The sequence below is a fragment of the Mastomys coucha genome, unplaced genomic scaffold (assembly GCF_008632895.1).
Source record: "Mastomys coucha isolate ucsf_1 unplaced genomic scaffold, UCSF_Mcou_1 pScaffold16, whole genome shotgun sequence".
Taxonomy (NCBI): domain Eukaryota; kingdom Metazoa; phylum Chordata; class Mammalia; order Rodentia; family Muridae; genus Mastomys; species Mastomys coucha.
In genome coordinates, this window is record NW_022196898.1 from 55,921,174 (window position 1) to 55,943,402 (window position 22,229).

Sequence of the window (22,229 nt, forward strand, 5' to 3'; positions counted from 1 at the left end):
AGGCAGGACTGTGGCTGTCCACTGGGTATACGCCTAGGCAGGACTGTGGCTGTCCATTGGGTGTACTCCTAGGCAGGACTGTGGCTGTACATCTAGGCTGCAGCACCCTGAAGGAAGTGTCCCATGTCCTGACCTTACCCTGCTCCACTTCACTCAGGCTGAGAGTGCACCCCATGTGTCAGAACAAAGCGAGGCACCTGCTGGCACAGCCCACTCAGGGCAGCCTCCTGTGGAACAGAGCAGAGCAATAGTGGAGGCAGACTAGTTGCCCAGAACTACACAGAGGAAAACCCTTTTTCTTTTGGGTGATTCTCTTCCATGCTCAAGAGCCACAGGTCTCAGCCTGCAGGTCATGACCCCTTTGGCAAACCTCTACCCTGACAACTATTTCCATTACGATTCATACATTCAGTAGCAAAATAATAGTTATGAAGTAGCAGTGAAAATAATTTTTTGGTTGGGGTCACCACAACATGAGGAACTGTATTAGAGGGTCGCATGTAGCATTTGGAAGGTTGAGAACCACTGCTCTACATGGTAGACACCTATACACGCAGATCCTATTGTAGGGCACCATGAAAGCCCACTTGGGACTAAGATAGATTTCCCAACAAATTCTAAAGTAGCTTGAACATCCCTCCACCATTTTGCATCATATCATCTGTGAGGAGGCATTCTCAGGATTGAAAAAAATACTCGTCAACTTTGAGAAACATTCCACATGCTTTATGTCCTGCAGGGTCAAATATTAAGCTAAGATTTACCTTTTTATTTAAAAAAAAAAACAAGCAGATACAACTATCTCATTAATATCCAAAATTTCTTTTTATCATCAATAAATGATAAAATCATATGCATATAAAAACCATTGTAAACTATATTTAGTTGTGATTTATTACAGAAAAGGAAGGCAGGGAAGGAGGGACCCACTCTTCACTTTGTCTCTTCAGTTGGGGACTCTGGACAACCCATGTAACCTTCTCATTTCCTGTTAAAGGAATGGTGTGGGTGTCCTGATGCTTTCTCTTACCACTTTTGAAATAAGTTCATGTACTTACATGTCTGTCCTGCATTGGAGCCTGGAATGCATAGGGCTGACTGCCAGCATTTGCTAAATGTCAGCAACAAGAAAGCAAGCTCCGGACCACATCCTGGCACCCTAGTACCCTCTCCTCATGTGTGCACAGACCTACAGAAAAAGTAGGCCTTGTCTCCTAGTCCCTCAGAGAGAACACCATGATGCCCCAGAACCTCAGAACTAACCCTTAGAGGGTGTGTGAGTTGGGTGGAGGGATGGAGACCAGCCTGGGTCCAGCTATAAGGAACCTTGGTAGCACAGAGTCCCTCTCAGGTCCTCACACTCCTGCATCTCAGACTTGGGCATATATAAAGAAGGGGTTCACAGCTTCACAGGTACCCGAAGCAGCTGGCCAACTGATTATTAGAAAGCAACAACCTGAGTCTCCACTGCAGAGGTTCAGTACCCTCAGAGCCTCACCAGACCTGCCCCACCTCTAATCTTCCAGTGCCCAAAACAAAGGCCCCTGGTGAGAGCCACAGGCCTCTTCCCTTCACTTCTTAACACCCACATCAGAGTTCACAGGAAGAGGGTTTCAAAACCGCCAAGTGAGAACTGCACAAAGGTTAGCGTTTTGGGGTTTTTTTTATTTTTGGGTTTTTTTTTTGTTGTTGGTGGTGGTGGTTGTTGATTTGTCAAAAAGAAAGGAACTCAGAGGGAAAAGCACAGGTGTAGCAGGTTAAGGCCTTAACTGTGGAGGGAAGGGCTTGAGCAAAGGGTATGGGTGGCAGAGGGATACCTTCTCCCCAGCCTCCTTACTCAGAACAAAAAGCATATGTGTTGCGGAGTCTCAGACTTCGAGAGGATCAGGCATGGAGGACTATGGGTCATCCAGAGATATTTGATGAGACCTACTCTGCCCAGTAACTAGTACCTTGCCCTTGCCTCTCTACCTAGAAAGACTGAGAGGACTTGAAACCATCGGGTTCAGCCTCCCTGTTCCTGAACTGCTCTGGTCCCCAGCCCTGGCCTCATTCCCATACTGACCCTCCCTCTGGCTCACCACTCCACCATACAGTCTCTGAGCAGGGGACTGTTCCTCTCTGGACAGGCAACCCTGCTTTCATCTGGCTGAGGTGCACTCTTGAGCTGAAAATGGGAACCATTCCATTGCCATATCTCCAGCGAGACTGTGATGAAATGTGGCTTGCAAGATGGTTATCTACCACATGTGATGTGGGGTGGACTTGAAGTTGTTTATTTTACTCTCTGCATTTTCCATTGATTTCATTTTTATGTGTTTTATCTCCATGAGTTGAATGAGTCCTTCATTTTAAATTTATGTTGGAGGTTGTGGAATGTCTCAGGTATTTGGAAAATGCTAATTCTGGAGCTTCCAGTTCTTCCTTTTCCCTCCCCTCTCCATCCCCACCCTTACATATTCCAGGCTGGCTTCAAACTTAATAAATGATGCTACCTTGCTTTCTTAATAAGACTAGGACTGCTCTACAAATACTGTTCTCCACCTACACGGTTTCTTGCAACTTATCAGTGTTTTGGGGGGGATTTGTTTTGATTTTTGTTTTGTTTTGTTTTGACATCTCTCCATGTGAATACTAGTAAATGTGCAACATTCTTTTAAACATCTGCCTGGAGTTCCACTTTATTTAAAGATTCCCACAGGCAGATATTTAGGTGGTTTCCAGTTACTGTGTTATTCTAAACAAGCCTACAGAACACTTTCGCCATGTCGCTCTACTCGCTTGTGGGATTCTGCTGGCTGTAGAATATATACCTAGAAGTGGAGTTTCTGGAGAAAAGGATACTGAACATTTGCCATCTTGAAAGAATTGTCTTCTAAGTTTTGTCTTCTAACAGTGGCCAACTTGAGCACCTAACCAAGAGCACAGCGGGGATTTTGTCTCCCTGCATCTTAAAAAGCGTGGTTACATTGTGTCCCACTGTTGGTCTTTTGTTTGTCTCCTGTGAGCTGTCGGTTCCTATCCCTTCCCCTGGAGCTTTATATTTTCTTTTGTCTTTTGTTCTTTTACATTTGTATCTTTGATCCATCAGGAGTCAAGTCTGGATCCTGAGAGGGCTAGGTACTGTTTTCCGGGAACTGGTGCTTCTTTTTCTGTGAGCGAATCATTTTGTGCTGTGACAGGGAAGAGACAGCCTCTCTGCACCTCTGAGTGAAAATCAAAAAGGATGGGGGTGGGGGATGAAAAATTGTGTTCTGGAACCAGAGGGTGTGACAAGTGTAAAGGCTTGAGTCGGGAAGATGTCGAGTTAGGGAGGCTGAGGTGTACACAAGAAAGAGACCACGGTAGACTGAAGACTTCAGGTCTGTGAGGGGTGGAGATCCCAGGCCAGTTCCAGCAGAAGACTGATGCAATGGGATGGGGGCAGGGCTTTTGTGAAGATGCAGTCTGGTGTGGGACTATGGTGACTGGGTGATTAATTTGGGGAGATATTTGATAGGGGATAGGAAAGGTGGCCATGGAAGCTCGCTGAGGGGCAGAAGAGTCAAAGATGAGGCATCAGTGAGATGATTTATATACCCTGATGTTACAGCTAGAGAAGCACAGCCAGGGCCAAGGTCAAAGGCAGCATAGAGCATAGAAAGTGGTGGGTTCCTCTGAGCACATCACATGTCCATAATATGGAAATAACACAACTCCATTTGCTACACAGGATGTTGTAAGAGTACAGATAACGAGGGGGGGGGGGTGGCTCACGCCTTTAATCCCAGCACTTGGGAGGCAGAGGCAGGCGGATTTCTGAGTTCAAGGCCAGCCTGGTCTACAGAGTGAGCTCCAGGACAGCCAGGGCTACATGGAGAAAAACCAGAAAAACCAAAAAAAAAAATACAGATAATGGCAATATCTATTCACCACAAGAATAGCTTTGCTTGCTTGCAGTGTATAATGGATAGGGTAGTTACTGCATTGAGATATATGGTATATTAGTGGAGACTCTGAGGGAGAAAGAAACAAAAGCTAGGAGGTGATAGAAAGTTTTGGTCCAAGGTTTTCACTTATCGCATTCATTCAGGCAGGACGGATTCTCACAGGAGGTTAAAGTTTATACAGTCTTAGAGAACTCCCCTTTAGAAAAAGAATATTTTTAAAAATCATATACTTGGAAATTTTACAAAGATGTTACAATCTGAAGAAACCTCCATTAGAAGGGGCCAGTGTCAGTCATTTGGTGGCTCCCAGCACAGGCTCCAGGGTCCTGAGCAATAGAACTGTGGGAAGCGGAGGGTGGGTATATGTCATACTAAGAAACTGTGTGACATAGAACAAGAAGCCATCGTGCCAGCCCTCAGTTTCCTGATGGACAAATGTTAGCAATGTCACCTCCTTACATGGTCTTAAGGGGTGAATAAAGATACAGAAGTAAAATACTCGACTGAATCTTGGGAATGATGATAGCCATTTTTAAACATCTTATTTCTATCCCACACGGACGGAGAAGCAGCAATCTCACCTTCTGAAAAGGACCGGAGAGAACTAGAATCCAAAGGGAACTGTGACTCAGAAGATACAGCTCCAGGGTAGAGTTTAGCATTTGGGAGGCCCAGGGTTCTATCCCAGCACTTGAGGGAGGGAGAAAAAGGAGGGTGTTTTGGTCCTAGATGACAGGCAAGCCCCACATGGCCTGTGACTGCTGGGCTCAGTGGCGCCAGATGTATATACTGTCTCTGGCTCTTGACCTGGAAAACCAGTCTGTGTCAATGACCCTCATATGCTCTGCTCTGAAGCAGAACCTTAGGGCAACCAAACATCTCTTCAAGATGCAGCTGCCTCTCAGGCACCAAGGCTTGGATGCAAGAAGAGCAGAGGCTGCAGGCTCCAGCAGGCCGAGATTTGATTACTGCTCCGATGCTGGCAGCCTGGAACTGCGATCAGGGAATTCTGCTGTCTGAGCTGCTGTGTTTTTGCCTGCAGCCTGACTGGATGATAGTCGGAGCAGTGCTCCCCAAGGGGTTCAGTGAGGCAACTTGCAGGGTGCTGCAGAGCAGGCAAACATCAACACACCCTCCAGGGCCTGTCTGAAAGAAAAGAAACAATCTTTTGAGAGCCTTGAGTAGGGGTGACTCTGAAAGTCTCCCCAGGCCTTGGGTGTGTGGCTGCCACAGAAAATACTCATAGACATATAACAAAGCAAGTGTGGCCCGTGGTGGCTGCTAGTGACGTTCAATGACCTAAAATAAATAAACCCATAATCAGAGGGTGCTCTGGTTTGGCTGCTGTGGGCTTGCTTGCCCACGAGTCATAATTTGCTGGGATAATACATCGGCCGTTAGCCCTCAAAGTCCCGTTACTAAGAGGTTGTGAGACAGACAATCTTTCCAAAGAGAAAAACCACTACAGGATGTTCCAGATTGGAGCCACAATCACAGCCTAAACAGAATGGACTTGCTGTTGTTGATAAGTCTCTATAAAGAGCTTGGGAATGGAGTAGTTGGAAGATAGCCTAACTGTACACACCACTGGTTTGCCAGTAGAATATAACACAGTCAACTCTATAATGCCTTCATCATTTCAAAGGTTCCTCAACTAACCAAAGATGCATCTTTCGGAGGTCTATTGTTCCGGGAGTATTTATGACCACCTCGAGGCAGCATCTGGTTGCAGGAGTGACGAAGTCTACCACAGCTGTAAGCATTTGGCACAGTGCCTGTTGGTGATAATTAAGTGACTTCGCACAGCCATCCCCAACCATCTATGGTATTGCTGTGTTGCTGGGGCAACAGGAAGCAGCCAAACAACAGAAATCAGGTTAGAGCAGAACAGAAGAAGTTGGGAAACAGAGTCCTTGCAGGGCTGTCCCCTGACACCACACTTAATACATGGGACCTTCCTGGAAGACACAGGCATTCTACTGGGTTTGGCCTCACCAAAGAAAGGCTTTTAAGTGGATTCAGTGGTCCCTAAGTAGTCTCAGTCATGCAGCTTAACTAGTGTAGAGCTGCCCCTCTCCTGGTCCAGCACGCTAGCAGCATGCCAGCATCAGGCTTGCTGAGTTCATCTCCTAACCCCCACTCATCTCCTGACCCACCACTGTCTGTCACTACCCTCTGCTATCTTTCTGGTCAGGTCCCTGGCTGCAGTAACCCTATGTGACATTTCCACCTTGAAGGTGACGGAGACCAGTCACAGTCCTCTCTCCTGTTTTGCAGATGTGGGACCCAGAACTGGGGAGAGAGAGAGCAGAATCTAAGTCACACCACACTAAGGCAGGAGAAGGCGGAATCTAAGTCACACCACCACGCCTTAGGTCTGAGAGCTCCAAGCACTCTGTGCTGTGTGACTCGGGGAAACGCAGATGTCGATGTCGCAATGCTTCCAGGTCAGAGTTTCCATACACTGACCTGGTGACCTTCAATCACGGGGTGATGCACAGAGGAGGGGGCGAGGCTGTAAGATCCCTATTTTCCTTCCTTCCCCCTAGGGTAAGGACAGGAGGGCACATGCCAAGCAGCCTTAGAATTTATCCAGCCCCTCATCACTCAGATGACCTTAAGACCATTACACCTGCCATGCAGGTTTCTTCTGTAGAATACAGGCATCAACTTCTCTTTGGGGACCATTGGGAGGATTGCTTGACATTAGTCACAGTGGTTAGGAGGGTGTGTGGGGAACATTCAACAAAGGCCAGCAGCCATCGCCAGCCCAGCCATGAGATGGTCATCTTCACACCCCCCTCATCATCTGCATCTGCTCAGCTGTCTACAAATGTGCCAAAGGCTGGAGCTACAACAGGGGCATTATAGCCCCGGTAGTTACTGGCCTGTGCCATGTATACAGTGCTTCTGTGTGACAGAGACATTTTCCAAGGTTCTCAATCCCTCGTTTTTCAGGAGCAGGCCTGGAAGAATGAAGGAGCAGCTTTGTGGGTTCCAGTGCTTCATCAAACACATGTGCTTCCAAGTGGCTGGCCAAGACTGGAATTCCCCAAGAGCAGCCGTGGGGGGGGGGGCCTGAGCAGCCTGCCCGGGCTCACTCCCCCTCTTGTCTCCACTGCCTGCAATCAGCCTGGGCTGCTTCACTCCCTGGGCCCAGACCTGAAACTCTTAAAGGCTGCCAGCTTCTCTCCCCTCCCCCACCCCCATCAATTATCAATCCCACCTCCCCTGACCCCTCTCAGATGTCTCAAAGTCAATGGAGACCAGCTCTTGCCACTCTGAAGGTCTTAAAACCTCAGCCCAGAGGACACTTCAGAAGGAGGGGAGGACTACTGGGAAGAGAGGGTGGGGCAGAAGGCAGAGGCGGAGGGTCATTAATTCTTCCAAGGCCAGTTGGCTCCAGCCTCCAGCATAGCGGCTCCACTCATCCCGGGGGCCAGGACTCTGTTTCTGCAGAGTCATCCTTTCTTGTCCAGAGGGATCCTGGCCTAAAGCCACATTCCTGGTGGGGTCTGAATGTGGCAGGGAACGGAAGTATCCTTTCTTACCCACCCCCAAAGCACTGCAGCCCCGAGACAAACTGGTTTCTCAGTAGCCTCTGCTGGCCGTAAGCATTTGCCTCCATCTTTGTCCAGATCCTGCAGTCTCTGGCCCTCCTTGAGCCCTGATCTCTTACGGAGGGAGGTAGCTAGGCAGTGTTCTGAGAGCAGGGGCTTGACCTACGGAGTGCAGGGTCCCAGGGAGATGTAGAAACTATTTACCATCCCTGCAGAGGCCGAGGTGGATGGGCAGCTAAATGGCTCAGCTGATCAGAGCATTTGCCGACAAATCTGCCAGCCTGAGTTTAATCCTGGGAACCCCCATGGTGCAAGGAGAGAACCGACTCCTGAAAGTTGTCTGCTGGCCTCCACATGTGTGTCCTCACATACACGTGTGTGCACACACACGTACATACATAAACACAATTCAAAAATAAAATAAAAATCCTGCCTGGGGCTGGAGAGATGGTTTGGCTCATAAAGTGCTTTCTTTTACTATTATTTTTTAAGATCTATTTATTTATGTAAGTGAGTACACTGTCACTGTCTTCAGACACACCAGAAGAGGGCATTAGATCCTATTACAGATGGTTGTGAGCCATCATGTGATTGCTGGGGATTGAACTCAGGACCTCTGGAAGAGCAGCCGCTTACCCGCTGAGCCATCTCTCCAGCCCCTGTAAAGTGCTTTCTGTACAAGTGTGAAGATCAGAGTTTGGATTCCCAGCATCCATGTAATAAAAGGAATGGCATCTGCCTGTAGCCCCAGAACTGAGGAAGTCGAGACAGGAGGATCCCTGGAGGTCACTGACCAATAGTCCTGCCAAGTCAGTGATAATCCGGTGCAGTGAGAGACTGAGAATGTAGAGGAAGGTACACAGAGACATCTGGCCTCCACCCACAGGTGTGTATATGTGTGTGTTCAATCCCTTCCACATGAACACATGTACACACATATACCATACACACCACACACATACCAAAAACACAAAAAGGAACAGACAGACGAGTCCCAGCTTCCCACTGCCTGTTGCCTCAGGGCAGCAGCATGGGGCAGCCTCTTCTCTAGGCCCACACTGACCTCCAATCCAACCACTTGAACATCCCTTTCTAAGTGTAGTGTGTCCCTAGATCAGCACTGGGTCAGCACCTCAGGAACATGTGTGTGTAGAGTCCCTGTTGTGTTCCAAGCCCTGCAACCAGGCGCTGCCCTGCCGCAGTGGGCAGGAAGGGTATGTCCAGCCTCTGGTACCTCTCTCATCCCTTCCAGTGTCACCACCACTGCCTCGGTTTATCCTCTCATCCCAGATTGTGTACGCTCACATTTTCCAGCTCTGTAACACTGAGCAATGTGTTTAGTGCTCTGGACCTCCGTTGCCTCATCTATAAAATTGGGTTAGGATCCCTACCTCATAGAAATGAATTAATATGAGAGAAAGCCCAGTGCAGATCCAGACCCCCCACCCCCCGCCCGCTTGCCTCTGGTACTATCTTCCCATAGCATGTCTTTCCTCTCTTCTTGCAAAGACCTAGAAATCCAGCCTCTTACAAGTTTTCAGAAGGAAGATTGACTGAGGCAGGTTTTGGGGCAGGCCAGGGTTCTAGCAGACCTACCAGCTCTTAAGGCATTTCTCTGTTGCTGTATGTTCTGCAACTCTTGGAAAGTGGATGAAGGCAGGAGTTTGGACGATAAGACCCCTGCCAGTGGCTACAAGGCCAGTAGCATTGAATCTGAAGGACTCAGTTCTATTGACTGAAAGTTCCTTCTCCACCTAGTAGAACTGGTCCCTTATCAGACACCTTAAGACCACTGGCAGATTCAGGGGCCTCTGAGGATTAGCACCCAGATGCAGGGCCTCCTGGCTTGGAGACAGTGGAACATGTCTCTCAGAGCCAGATGGGACCCACAAAGCCTCAGGATGGGGGCACTGGCAGAGCCGTGGAGGCCCCACAGAAAGACTCAGCCCAGGAAACTCTGAGCAATGCCGGCAGACCACAGGGCCCTGAGCTTCCTGCTCTCCCCATTTAGGACACCCTGTCAACGTCAGTAGACTTGTGAAACCTGCTGGTGGGCAGTGGAAACTCACGAGCCCCTAGGGTTTGTGGGCTGTGGTCACCCTGGCCCTTTGCTACCCCAGTATTCACACTGCTATAGGATAGGAGAAGGGTACCTGATAGAGGCTAGCATCTACTGAGGCCTGGGCCTTTCAGAACTCCTCCTTGTAAGTCCGGATCATGGGCTCTGCATGTGTACACTCTGGATGCTGCAAAAGAGCAGACTCTGTTGCTGAAGGCCTTTGGGGGAGGAAGATGTAGCTGGAGGTCCCTTTTCCAGCTTTGCTGGTTCTGCGCCTGACTTTGGGAAAGGTGCCTCTCTGTTTCAACTTCATCACCTTTAAAATGGGGAGCAAAAAGCACCCACATCCTGAAGGTTAAGAGCGACAGGGACTTTTTCAGTACCTGGCACACAGTATGCGCTCAACAGGACCAGTTGTCTTGGCAACCATAAGAAGAAACAGGCATCTCAGAAGTGGATATTTTTGAATGTCTTTGACTTGTAATTTAATTTAAAAAAAAAAATACCCAATCGACTCCAGACGGTTCCAGACTTACAGTGGCTGTATAGCTTAGTGCCATGAAAGCAATGCATACAATACAACAGAAAACACTCTTTCTGGGTCTTTCCCGTGGCTATGGATATGGTAGTCTGACCCTCTCTGGTGAGGCTGAGAAGTGACAGGCGGCCACAGCTCCCAGGGGTCCATGTGTAGAGACCCTACAGTAGTGTACTGAATTGCTAAGCCATGACTTTGGGGAGGCTGGGTATATGAACTGCATCTTCAATGACATTCTCAAAGTATGATAAACTTATTGGAACCTAGACCCATTGTAAGTCAAGAGGCATCTATGTATTCAGAAGAATGCACCTTCTTCTCAAAGCTGCCCCTCTCTTTGACTGTTCAAGAATACCTAGGTCTGTGTGGAGAGCCCAACTTTGGCACCTGTGCTTAGAGAACTGGAATGAAGACCTTAACTGAGGGAGTCATATGCGGTCAGAGGAGGAAGTGGGCCCTCTACCAACCAGTGCATAACACAGCCGTGGGAACCTTGCAGATGGCTTCAAAGACGGCCAAGGATGACAGAGGCTTTCTATTTTCTCAGCTACTCCCTGGGCTATCGCTCAAGATGGTCCAGGACCATCTGTGGCCATTCCTCCAGTGCTGAGCTTGCTAGAGCTCCGGCTCTATCCCTTCAGACTGCATTAGAGCGTTGGTCTCTTTTCATCCCTCACGCAGTGGTGGGGCTGCATCATCTTCCTACACCCCACAACACCATCATCCCTACAGTGATGTCATATCTCCCACTCTCAGATCCCTTGATGGTCAGCCTCAGTGTTCATTCACCTTGCCCGTGGACCACCAAAGCAGCCCAGGCTCAGAACAGAGAAGAGACGGTCTCCAGTGGGACATCCTGTTGTGATTTTCTCTCTAGTACCTGGATAGCAGAGTGGGGTAGGGGTGGGGGTGGGGAAGTGCTGCACTTGAAAGCTGCTTTCTTTTTATGCTCTAGAAGCAAGAAGTGCATTGCTGGACAAGCAGTCAGGGGTGGGATAATCAAGAAGAGCCCAGGACTGAAGATGCCATCTTAAAGGGATTGCCCAAGAAATGGTGGTCAGAGAAGTGGCCTCAGGAGTTGCTAAAGCACAAGGAGGGATCCCTGGATGAACCATGGAGGTTGATGGACCTTCCAGGTACTGGTGGGGCTTGGGGATGTGAAAGCAAGGCCTTGTGTAAGCATGATTCAAGATGGGGTGACATGTGGGCATTAGTTTCCAAGTGTATTCAGAGACTGCAATCAGAACGTAACTGCCTCCTTGAAGAGCCCTGGGTAAGCCCAAAGGGAGCCAACCCACAAGCACATTGCGCAGAGCTCTCCATCCCACCCTGCCCCCCCAGGGACCGTTCTACACTCTGCATCCACAGCGGTGCACTGTTCACAAGTTTCCAGGGGTCCCCAGGGCATGAGAAGCCCGAGTTCCCTCAGGAGCAATGGGGTGCACTGAGCATCTGAGAGAGACGGGTGCAGCAGACACCACAGAGGACTAGCTCTCAGTTCTGTACTAAGCAGTCACGTGACAAGGTGCTCTCCCTCGGCGCGGCCACACATCTTCCTAACAGCTGGGCTCGTGAGCTTATTAGTGAGGCGTATGGGAAGACTCAGCGCTCAGCCAGTACAAGTGGAACCCCAGTGGCTTTACATTGCACATTCACAGCACAGGTACATGAAAAAGCAGGTAAGATGACAGAGACCTCTGCCAGCCTTGCGACTTTCCAAGACTGTAGTTGGCGTCTCTCCCTCCCCAAGCCAGGCTGAAGACCCAGTTGGAATGCAAGAGGCTTCTCACCATGGCAGGAAAATTGCCGGGTCAGGGTGTGGGCAGCCACAGTGACCATCTCGCTGCAGGACGGAAGCAGCTTTGCTGACTGAGAGTCTGCGGCCTGGACACCCCAGCCGTGCAGGTCTGAGGTCAGCACAGGGGAGCCAGGCCCACCACGGCTTCGCCACTCCCACGGAGCACCACCAGGGCATGCCATCTGCTTCCAATCAGCTGGCCCTCAGCTCTGGTAGGAGGTGGGAACCTCTTCACCAGGCCCAGCTTGCTTTCACACAGGATGGATCCTGAGGGTAAAGGCAGGGAGGCACTCCGGGAACCAGTTCCAAGAGCAAAGGACCTGAGAGAGGCTTGTGAGTTCTTCAGTAACTTATTTTTGCCACACTGTAGCCCATCCAGCCCTAGCCTCCAAAGTGACACAATGCTAAAGGCTGAATCCCCAGAGAGGTGCTAGTGAGAAACAGTGCACCTTTAGGGGTGGGTCTGGTGGGGCGTCTTTAGATCATGAGAGAGTGTGCTACCCAGCAACCTCCTTGATTCACCCTCTCTTCCTTTTTGTGCTTCGAGTGTGGTGAGATGGATGTTTTCTCTCTGCCACGGGTCCACAGTAATTGGGGTGGTAATGGATCCAGGCCTCTAAACCTGAGCCAAAGACAGACATTTCCAGTACTTTGTTGTAGATAGAAAGGCTGACAACACAGCTTCACAAGCCCCCAGTCTCCTTCTGCCCTCTTGCAAGCCTCTGGCTTGCTCCCCCTTGAAGACTTGACACCCCTATCGTAGGGGCTCTTTCTCTGCTCTACCCAACCGACCCTCATCTTTCAGCTTCCTCGATTGTCTGGAAGTTTCCATGTGTGCTCTTCAATTGTTTGGTCTCTAGCAGATCTTTATGACATAGCGAGTGTGTACACCTGTTACAGGTTCAGAGTCAGGTCACGAGTCAGTCAGTGTCCCAAGCTCCATACTTCTTCACAGTCTCTGAGGGAAGGACAGGCTGACAGAGAAGAGGGATGCGCTGTAGAGTTCAAAATCAGAGAGAAGGGCAGTGTGGGGGTGGGGGGATGAGCAGAGAAGGGTACAGATGCTGCAGAACCTCGGGCGACAGCCAGGGTCTCCATAACTCTATCTAATAATCTTGGCCCCGGGGAAGGGGCAGACAGATGCCCGCTGTTCTAGTAGCCCACAGCTCTCCCACCTTATTCATGAAATGAACACATATGAACATGGAGAAAGGGGAGGAGAGGGAATGGCCACCTGTACCACCACCTTAGGCTGGGCCCCCCAAGCCCAGTGGAAGAGCATCTCTCCTCCCTGGTAGGAGCAGGCTTTGCAGCCAACTGTCCTGGGGTCATACCCAAGTGTTGCTTGTGATGGCTAGGCAGTCAGTCAGGTATGTGCTACTCAGCCACCTCCTCTCAGGTCTCCTCTGAGAACGGACAATAACAAAAACGAACATGGCAGACTGTGGTGAGGCTTCCAGGAAGACTGAGGGTCAAATCAGGACTCTGTGTTCCCAGGGCCTCCACTGCTTCATGGGGAACCTCATTTGGACACCAGGAGGCTTTTGATGGTAGGGAGTATTTATTCCTTTGACTTGTGATTGCTTTAGGAACAAGGACCCTTCTTCTATCTACTCCCCAGTGTTCCAGACTAGCCCAGGCCAGAGCAAAAGCTCTGCTGATTTCCTGTTGATGACAAAACCAGGGAAGCCTAGGGATGGGTCCCAGAAGCTGGAGGCAAGCATGTGGGGCACAGAGGAAAGCAAAAAAGGAAAGAATGAGAGAAAGAAAGGGAGAAAGAGAGAGAGAGAGAAAGAGGAGAGGGAGGGAGAGAGGAAGGAAGGTAGAAGGAGAGGAAGGGAGGTGAACTGATCAGAGAAGATTTCAGAGAAGAGGCTGTAGCCTGGTTCAGGAGACCCTGCGGGGTGGTGTGGTGTGGTCTGGGCTGCTACTGTGAGGTGTGGTGTCAGAACTGCAGCGAATGAGCAGGATGCTCTGAAGGAACAACAGAGCGAGCCTGGACCTTGTCCTGGAGGTAGGGCCAGGGAGGCAGAGCTTCCTAAAAATAGAGCCTTCTTAGAATAGTGCCTGGCATACAGCGCACACCTAATAAATATTTATCGGACCAGTGAATAAGGAATGAAACTCGTCCACCAGTTTCCTAACTGCTCTCCCTGTCTCTCGCCTCTGGCATCCCTAGAACACCACCATGGTGGCAGCGTTTGACCCAGTCTCTCTCTCTCTCTCTCTCTCTCTCTCTCTCTCTCTCTCTCTCTCTCTCTCTCACACACACACACACACACACACACACACACACACACAGCCTATGGATTCCTCCCCTCCTACCATAGGCAGAAGTCACACGTCAATAGCCAAGTCTGGACTTCAGCCCTTCCCATTTGATCTTAATTTAATGGATAAGCTTAATTTAAGCTCCGAAACCTAAAAGTTCCCCCCTCCCATTCTACACCTGCTTTGATACCTTTCCTCCATGGAATGTGCAGGCCCATTTCTGTTGTCCATCTCCTCTCTCCCAACTGTGGGACTCCACAAACCTGTTTTCTCTCAAAGCCTTTGCCCAATCTCTAGGGGACTGGAATAGTCCTGAAGATCCAGCCCCACCACCACTACCACCCACCCACCAAGGAAGAAGACCATAGTGGAGGAGCAGAAGGGCTTAGGGTCAGCTTGTGGCTCCCAGGATGAACTTCTTTCTGCCCCCTCTCCACTTGTAGTTCTCCCTTAGTTCCCAGGGCTCAGATTCCCATAAAGTCCTATTGAACAGTCACGAGCAGGTTTGGCCCAGCCTCAGCAAGAGGGACCCACACCCACATGTGCCTATAAACAGAGGGGGGAAATATGTAAACACTTGGTCCACTCTTGAGAGCAGAAGGGTCCACAGCTGGACGAAAGGGTGCACACAGGTGCAGACCACACTGCTGGTTTGCACTAGAGGAGCTGGCCAAAGGCAAGCCTAGCCAAAAGGTCAAATCCAAGACCATAGAATCCCACCAGTGGCCCCAGATCACTGCAGTTTCTCAAGCCCCTTAAAATTCTGAGAAAACCAAAGCTTGTTTCTGCATTCAGACAAGGGCAAATTTTCTGGGATTAACAAAAATCCCAGCTTTTGCTTTTGGCTAGAATTATTATACAACTCAATGCAGAAACACTGGCCATCTTGCGCTAATAAACATTGGAAGGAAGTATATGTGGATCAGATGGAGAAAATGAAGAAAGCAGTAATGACTGAAACTGCAGTGTAACAAAAATCTTTCCAAACATGGGTTTGGTAGTAATGGAAATAGGAAAATCCATTTTAGATGCTTATTTGCTTAATCCAAAACCCCTACAAAAAACAAAAGGCTAACTTGTCCCCCAAATGGTCAACAATATGGGATTCACAGAGAAGGGGAAACAGCTCAGGTAGACCACCAATACAGTAGTAGTCTTCTGTGTGGTTTTTGCTTTCCAAGGTTTTAGTTACCGGCGGTCAGCCACAATCCAAGAGTATTAAATGGGGAATTCTAGAAATAAACACTATCTGGAAGTTTTTCTTTTTTCTTTTTTTTTTTCCCCACTTTTTTTTTTTTAATTAGTTTCAGTGTATCTGGTTTTATGTGGAGGTCCTTGATCTACTTGGACTTGAGCTTTGTACAAGAGTCAGGAATGGATTGATTTGCATTCTTCTACATGCTAACTGCCAGTTGAGCCAGCACCATTTGTTGAAAATGCTGTTTTTTTCCAGTGGATGGTTTTAGCTTCTTTGTCAAAGATAAAGTGACCATAGGTGTGTGGGTTCATTTCTGGATCTTCAATTCTATTCCATTGATCCACCTGCCTATCAATACCATGCAGGTTTTTTTTTTTAATCACAATTGCTCTGTAGTTGGAAGTTTTAAATTGTACCACACTGTTGTGTTACTCGACAGAGCCCTATGCCAACCAAGCCCTCCTGAGCAGGGTGGGTTTGTCCAACATGTCTGTGTTCTGTATGCCTGCTCACCTGCTCATCACTAAGTACCCATCTTGGTCATCACACCAACAGTTTGGTATCCCACTGCTGTGTTTAAGCAACTTAGTTTATTAATAACAGCCACAAAGACCCCCCCCCCAGTAGAGATGCTGGCATTTTGGGCACGGCAGAGGGAGGTCTTAAAGTGTTCCCTTTAACTGAAAGGTGAGATTTCTCAAGAAAAGAGCTGTGAGTTGAGGTTGCCAAGGTCTGTGGTGAGAATGAATCTTTCATACTCAGCATTGCAGAGAAAGAGATAGAAATCTGTGGAGTTTTGCCTCTGCACCTCAGATAACAAAAGCTTCAACCACTGTGCATAGTAAGGGCTAGCTTAGGGTGGAAAAGGCAGGCTTGGAGGTGGGGGCTCACTGGTAGGCATACCTCCCTCAGTGTGTTCAAGATTCTAAATTCAATCCTTAGAATCAAGGGCAGGAGAAGATAGAAATGGCATTCATCTGTGTATGTATGTATGTATGTATGTACGTATGTATGTATGTATATAGAGTTTGGTACTAGCTATAGTTTTACAAAGCCATAGGATCTTGGAACAAACTTCCTTAAGCTAAGGGAAGGACCTGTGTAGAGAGAACACTCAACCTTACTTTTAAAGCCCTTTAAAAATTTAAAATGTTATATTTTTACTTACCAGGAGGAGCAAAGATTTTAAAATATGATAATACCAGTGTTGGCACAAATATAAAGACCTGGTATTCACATACATTCTATTACATGGTATTAGAAACTGTCACTGTCCCTTAGAAAGGCAATCTGAGAACATATATTCAAATTTTGAACCCAAACACAATTAGTCAGCTGGCAACTAATCAAAAAATATAGTCATCTCGGCTCTGTTTACAGTGACAAAAATGATAAACAGTTAAATGCCCATCAAAACAAAACAACAACAACAAAATCAATTGGTTCATTCCTATCTCCACAGTAGACTTCAAAGTCATTACAAAGAATGGGTAGATTTACTGATATCAACGTGGCCGTGACCTAGTGTTAACTGACACAGGCTGCAAAACAGGATGTCGTGTGTGTGTGTGTGTGTGTGTGTGTGTGTGTGGTTAGGTAGATATAGATACATGTTACATATGTTGGCATGTAGCTATGCATATACCTGTTTATATAGAGATGTATATGAGGATAAACTAGGCTTGAGGCATGAGCTGTGAGGAGTAGACAGGATAAGGCAGAGGGCAGAGTGCTCTGAGGGTCTACATACACTTCTCTGCTGTTACATTATTTACCATGACTGTAATCATTCTTTACCTGGGCAGTCCTCACCAGGGCAGTGTCTAGTAGAGCCATGGGGCTGTGGAAAACATGCAATATCTCAAACAAGTGAGCTGTCAAGATGCAACTCCAGCCTAGGAGAGCCACAACTTTGCAGCTACAACTCATTAGGGACACAACATAGGCAGTGCCAGTTTGAAGGAAGGACCCTCAGAGCAGGAGAGACCAATGCATTTAGGAACAGTGAGGTCACAGAAGATAATTCTATTTTTATACTCTTTTATTCTCTCTCTCTCTCTCTCTCTCTCTCTCTCTCTCTCTCTCTCTCGTGTGTGTATGTATGTGTGTGTGTGTGCACGCGTGTGCATGTGCACGCATTCAGATGATTACACCTGAATCTCATATATGATTGGACAAAACTTGGGACTTAGACTTTAAAGCTGCTACAGGCATTAGTTAAGATAGTCCAGGCTATTAGGATGAAATGAATGTATTTTATACATGAGAATAACATAAATTTAGAAGTTTAGGGAGTGGGGGACAAAATGCTCTGGCTTGATTATTTTCACTATCCTAAAATGTACATCCTAAAACTCCAATCCTAATGGCAGTGGCATCAGGAAGTGGGGTTTTTGTGAGGTGACCATGCGCATTATCAGAGACTCCAAGGAACTAGAAAATACCTCTGCCTCATGCGCACACAGCACCAGATGTGAACCAGAGAGCAGGCCTCACCAGACAGTAATTTTGCTCACGCCTTGATTGCAGACTTCTCAGTCTCCAAAATCTAGAGAAACAAATCTTTCCTGTTTACAGCCTGAGCAGGCCACGGTGGGAATCCTGAACAGTGTGGGGATGCTACATCAAATCCCAGAAGGGGCAGATGGAGAGAAGGTTTAGCACGTAAAGGCTTGGCTCGCAACCAGGGGGTCAGAAGGTGTTCTGAGGAGTAGAAAGCTCCAGAAGAAGCAGCCCACACAAGAGGTCATGTAGGGCCGTGTCCCTTCAGCACCTTCATTCTAGACAGATGGAAAGGCAGGTGGACAGATGGACAGAAGGACTGACAGACAAATAAACAGGCAGCACAGCTCCTGGGAAAGGAGGCCGTATTAGTTTGCTTTCTTTTGCTGTGATGAAGGCTTTGATCTAAAGCAACTTGGAGAGGAAAGGTTTTGTTTATTTGGGCTCACAGATTAGAATCCATCAGCAGAGGAAGTCAGAACAGGAACTCAAGCAACAACAGAGGCAGGAACTATGGAGAAGAGCTGATTACTGGTTTGTTCTCCATGGTTTATGGCTTGTTCAGCTTGCTTTTTATATAGCTCAGGACCATCTGCCTAGGGATGTCACTGGCATAGTGGGATGGGACCTCCCTCCCACATATTAAAACATGAATTAATAAAACACCCCACAGACTTGTCTACAAGGCCAATCTGATGAAGGACATTCCTCAGCTGACATCGCCTGGGGTGGAGTGGGGGAACACAAACTCGGGTCCACAAGAGCACAGTTCCCACAAGAAATCCTCTGAAAAGGTAAAGGAAAAGTGAAAAGAGAAATGCATGTATGGGTGGCTGCTTTGAGGATGGATTTCTAGCCAGAAGATCTTACAGCTCCAGCAGAGAGGGAGGAGCCAAAAATGGAGACCTCCCTCGGGACAGAAAGACCTCCATCTTTGTTCTCCACACACATCACATATACCCCTAACTTCAGAGTAGTAGAAGCACTATGGGGTCACCGGAGCTGGAACAGAGACATCAGCTCCTTACTAGGCTCCTGGTCTCCTTACTAGGACTGACACTTTACTTCTCTGACCCTCAGACTTGTCATCTGTGAGGTGGAGATGGTGATACCACAGGTGGTTTGAGAATGAGAACTCATATTGGCCATAGGCCCAAAGGTTATTTAAAAGCACCTCCAACCATTATTCACTGACATGGTCATCAGTGCTCTCTGCAGGCAGAGTCAGCCTGGTGCCTCTGCTCATGCCGGTCCTGTCAGGGTTGTTCTTTGTTGTTCGGCTAGTAAAACCCCATCCACATTCCAAGGCGCCCCTCCTGTGTCAGATCCTCTGCAAAGCCTCTACCTCCCTGCCCAGAGGAGGAGCAGTCCTTTCTCCTCTGGTCTGGCACTGCGACCGACCACATTGCCTTCCACCCTATCTGCTGGGTCAAAAGCTATTCAGTCTGTGGACTGGGGGGTAGGGGGTGGGGGGAGTCTGGGCAGGAGCTGTGTTGGTTGAATACTTACCTAGCATTCTGCCTTTCTGCCCCGGCATAGAACTGGCTGGCTAAGCACCTATGAAATGCCTACAGGATGGAACACTTTCCCCTCATCCTGACAATTCCCTCGACCTTCTTAGGGAACGAAAGTTCAACGGCTCTCCATTTCTTTCCTCTCATCCACATGAATTCTTCTGTTTGGTTTGATTCCAAAGAGACTGGCAGTCCCCAGAAGCTAAACTCAGACACCGATGGGATTCTGAGGGTCCCTTACTGGGAAAGAGTGGCTAAGGAGGATACCAAAGACACAGCTGGGAAGGAAGCAGGCTATGTGGGGTATATCACCTGACCTCATTTCAACTGGCCATAAATGGCCAGCACCTCTCTCCAGCTGTGCACAGCTGGCCTATTTCCTTTGCCAACTGGTACTTTTCTTCACTCTCAAAAGAGCCAGGCCTCTCATTAGGACCTTAGATATGTGTTGAACAGGTTTGGGGATAAGGAAATGTGAGTTAGAGCTGCCCCCTGCTGGCTACCCCTGGAAACTACCCTTTCTCTGGTGATGGAAAGCTGCTTTCTCTAAGTTAACCCACCCAACCCCAGTACACTGTCTTATGCCTCTCATTTTGACTTTTGAATGGAGTTTATACACTTTGGCCTAGAAAAATTGGATCTAGGTCCAATGTCTCTTTCCAAGCAATTTCTGCTCCTTCACATGCTGACCCACGAAGCCTGACTGCAGGCTGTCTGTATGAGTAGATCTCTGCAACACTGTGCTGGTGTTTGCACCACGTTCAAGACTGGTTCAGGTTTTGCCTCTTCTCTGGCCTTGATCTCAGCTGTATTAAAGGCCAGTGTTGCATTGGATCGTGAATAGACAGGCTCAGGGTTTGGGCACATTCGTGTAGAACCTAGTCTAGTTGTGAAAGGAAAGCATATTCCAGCTTTTTCCATTTCTAGCTCCACTCCCAAAGGCCCCTGAGTGGCTTCATTTTGCAGCCTGGTAGAGTCCTTCCAAGAGAGGTGGCACGACTGTGGGTAGGTTTCTGATCATACCCAGACCTCTTGACCTTACAAGAACAATTACTGGCTGTCAAGGAGAGTCAGGGGTAAATCCCCAGACATATTTAGCCTTCTCACCTTCCCTATATATACATTTGAGACAAGGTTTCTTTGTGTAGCTCTGGCTGTCCTGGAACTAGCTCTGTAGATCAGGCTAGCCTTGAACTCACAAAGATCCACCTACTTCTGCTTCCCCAGTGCTGGGATTAAGGGCATGTGTCACCACTGCCCAGCTTAAAAAAAAAAATTTAAAACAGATGTCTTAGTCAAAGTTCTAGTGCTGTGAAGAAACTCTGTGACCATGGCAACTCGTATAAAAGAAAGCATTTAATTGGGGCTGAATTACAGTTCAAAGGTTTAGTTCACTGTCATTGTGTCAGGAAGCATGGTGGCAGGTAGGCAGACGTGGTGTTAGAGAGGAGCTAAGAGTTCTACATCCAGATCTGCAAGCAGCAGGCAGGCAGAGAGAGAGAGAGAGAGAGAGAGAGAGAGAGAGAGAGAGAGAGAGAGAGACAGACACAGACACAGACACAGACACAGACACAGACACAGACAGACAGAGACAGAGAGACAGAGAGACAGAGACAGACAGAGACTAAGCCTGGCTTGAGCATTTGGAAGCTCAAAGCCCACACCCAGTGACACACTTCCTCCAACAAGGCCACACCTATATGGGGCTCATTCCTATTCAAATCACTGCATTCCACTCCCTAACCTCCCATAGGCTTGTAGCCCTATCATAATGCAAAAATGCACTCAGTCCAACTTCAAAAGTCCCCACGGTCTATACTGTTTAAAAGTCCAAAGTCTCTTCTGAATCTCACGACAATCTCTTAACTCTAATCTTCTATAAAGTCAGAGCTAAAGCAGATTAAGCACAGTGGCACAGAATACACATTACCATTCCCCAGAGAGGAGAGGGAACATAATGAGGAAATGCTGGACCAAGCAAGATAAAACCTGCTGGGCAAACTCTAAACGCTGCATCTCCAAGGCTAACATCAAAGCATTCACTCTTCAGGTCTCCAAATCCTTTCAGCTTTGTGGCCTGAAACACACTTCTCTGGCGTAGGCTGGTTCCACTCCCTGTTAGCAGTTCTTCTTGGCAGGTATCCCACAGCTCCGACATCTCCAACATCTTGGGGTCTCCAACGAAATCTGGGCTTCACCATCACAGCTTCACACAAAGGCTTCTCTGGGCTTCCACGCAGGGACATCCCTGACACACATCGGAACGCAGTGGCTTAGTCTCAGAGGGAGAGTCCATAGCCCCTTTCTTGTACCCTTGACTTAAAGCCAGAACCACTTGGCTGAAGCTGCCAGGTTCTGCTGAGGCTGGAACATGGCCTCCTTGTTCAAATATATTTTGATCAGCTTTCTGATTTTGGTGGTTTCCTTCACTCATTAAGCTTGGCTGTCTTCTGGAACACTCTCTGTCAACCAGGCTGGCCTCCAACTCAGAGATCTCCCTGCCCCTGCCCCTGCCCCTGCCCCTGCATCCTAAATGCTGGGATTAAAGGTGTGTGCCACAAGACCTGGCTCTAAACTTTTTTAAAAAAAATTATTTTTCCCAAGTTGGAAGCTTAGCTGGGTGGAGTCTTACCCTAAGGTCACCGCTCCCTTCATTGCGTTTAGCATCAGCTTTTCTTTAATCTGTTTATCTCCTTGAGCACTTAGCGTCAGCATACTCCCTGGTGCCCCCCCAACAACCCCCCCCTTCTCCTCAAACTGAACATTTTGTATTTTTCCTTGCTCAACTTGCTATTTTCCACCATAGATAGATCTGCATAAGACTGCCCACTAATAACCCAGTAACTCTTGGTCAACACTA

General features: G+C 48.2%; 2 protein-coding genes across 6 annotated transcripts in view; both read left to right on the forward strand.

The window, feature by feature from the left end:
- Positions 1 to 7,796, forward strand: part of LOC116093603 — an 81,058-nt gene extending 73,262 nt beyond the window's left edge. For all 4 annotated transcript variants that reach the window (XR_004119763.1, XM_031375146.1, XM_031375147.1 and 1 more), the window contains 2 exons: positions 6,207 to 6,376; positions 6,888 to 7,796. Coding sequence is in view for 3 of the 4 variants with exons in the window: in XM_031375146.1 (XP_031231006.1) it covers positions 6,207 to 6,284 (78 nt within the window). In the remaining variant the exon portion in view is untranslated. The remainder of the gene's footprint in view (positions 1 to 6,206; positions 6,377 to 6,887) is intronic.
- Eps8l3 (EPS8 like 3) overlaps positions 1 to 22,229 on the forward strand; it is a 201,485-nt gene that overhangs the window by 148,474 nt on the left and 30,782 nt on the right. The gene's annotated exons all lie outside the window — the stretch shown is intronic.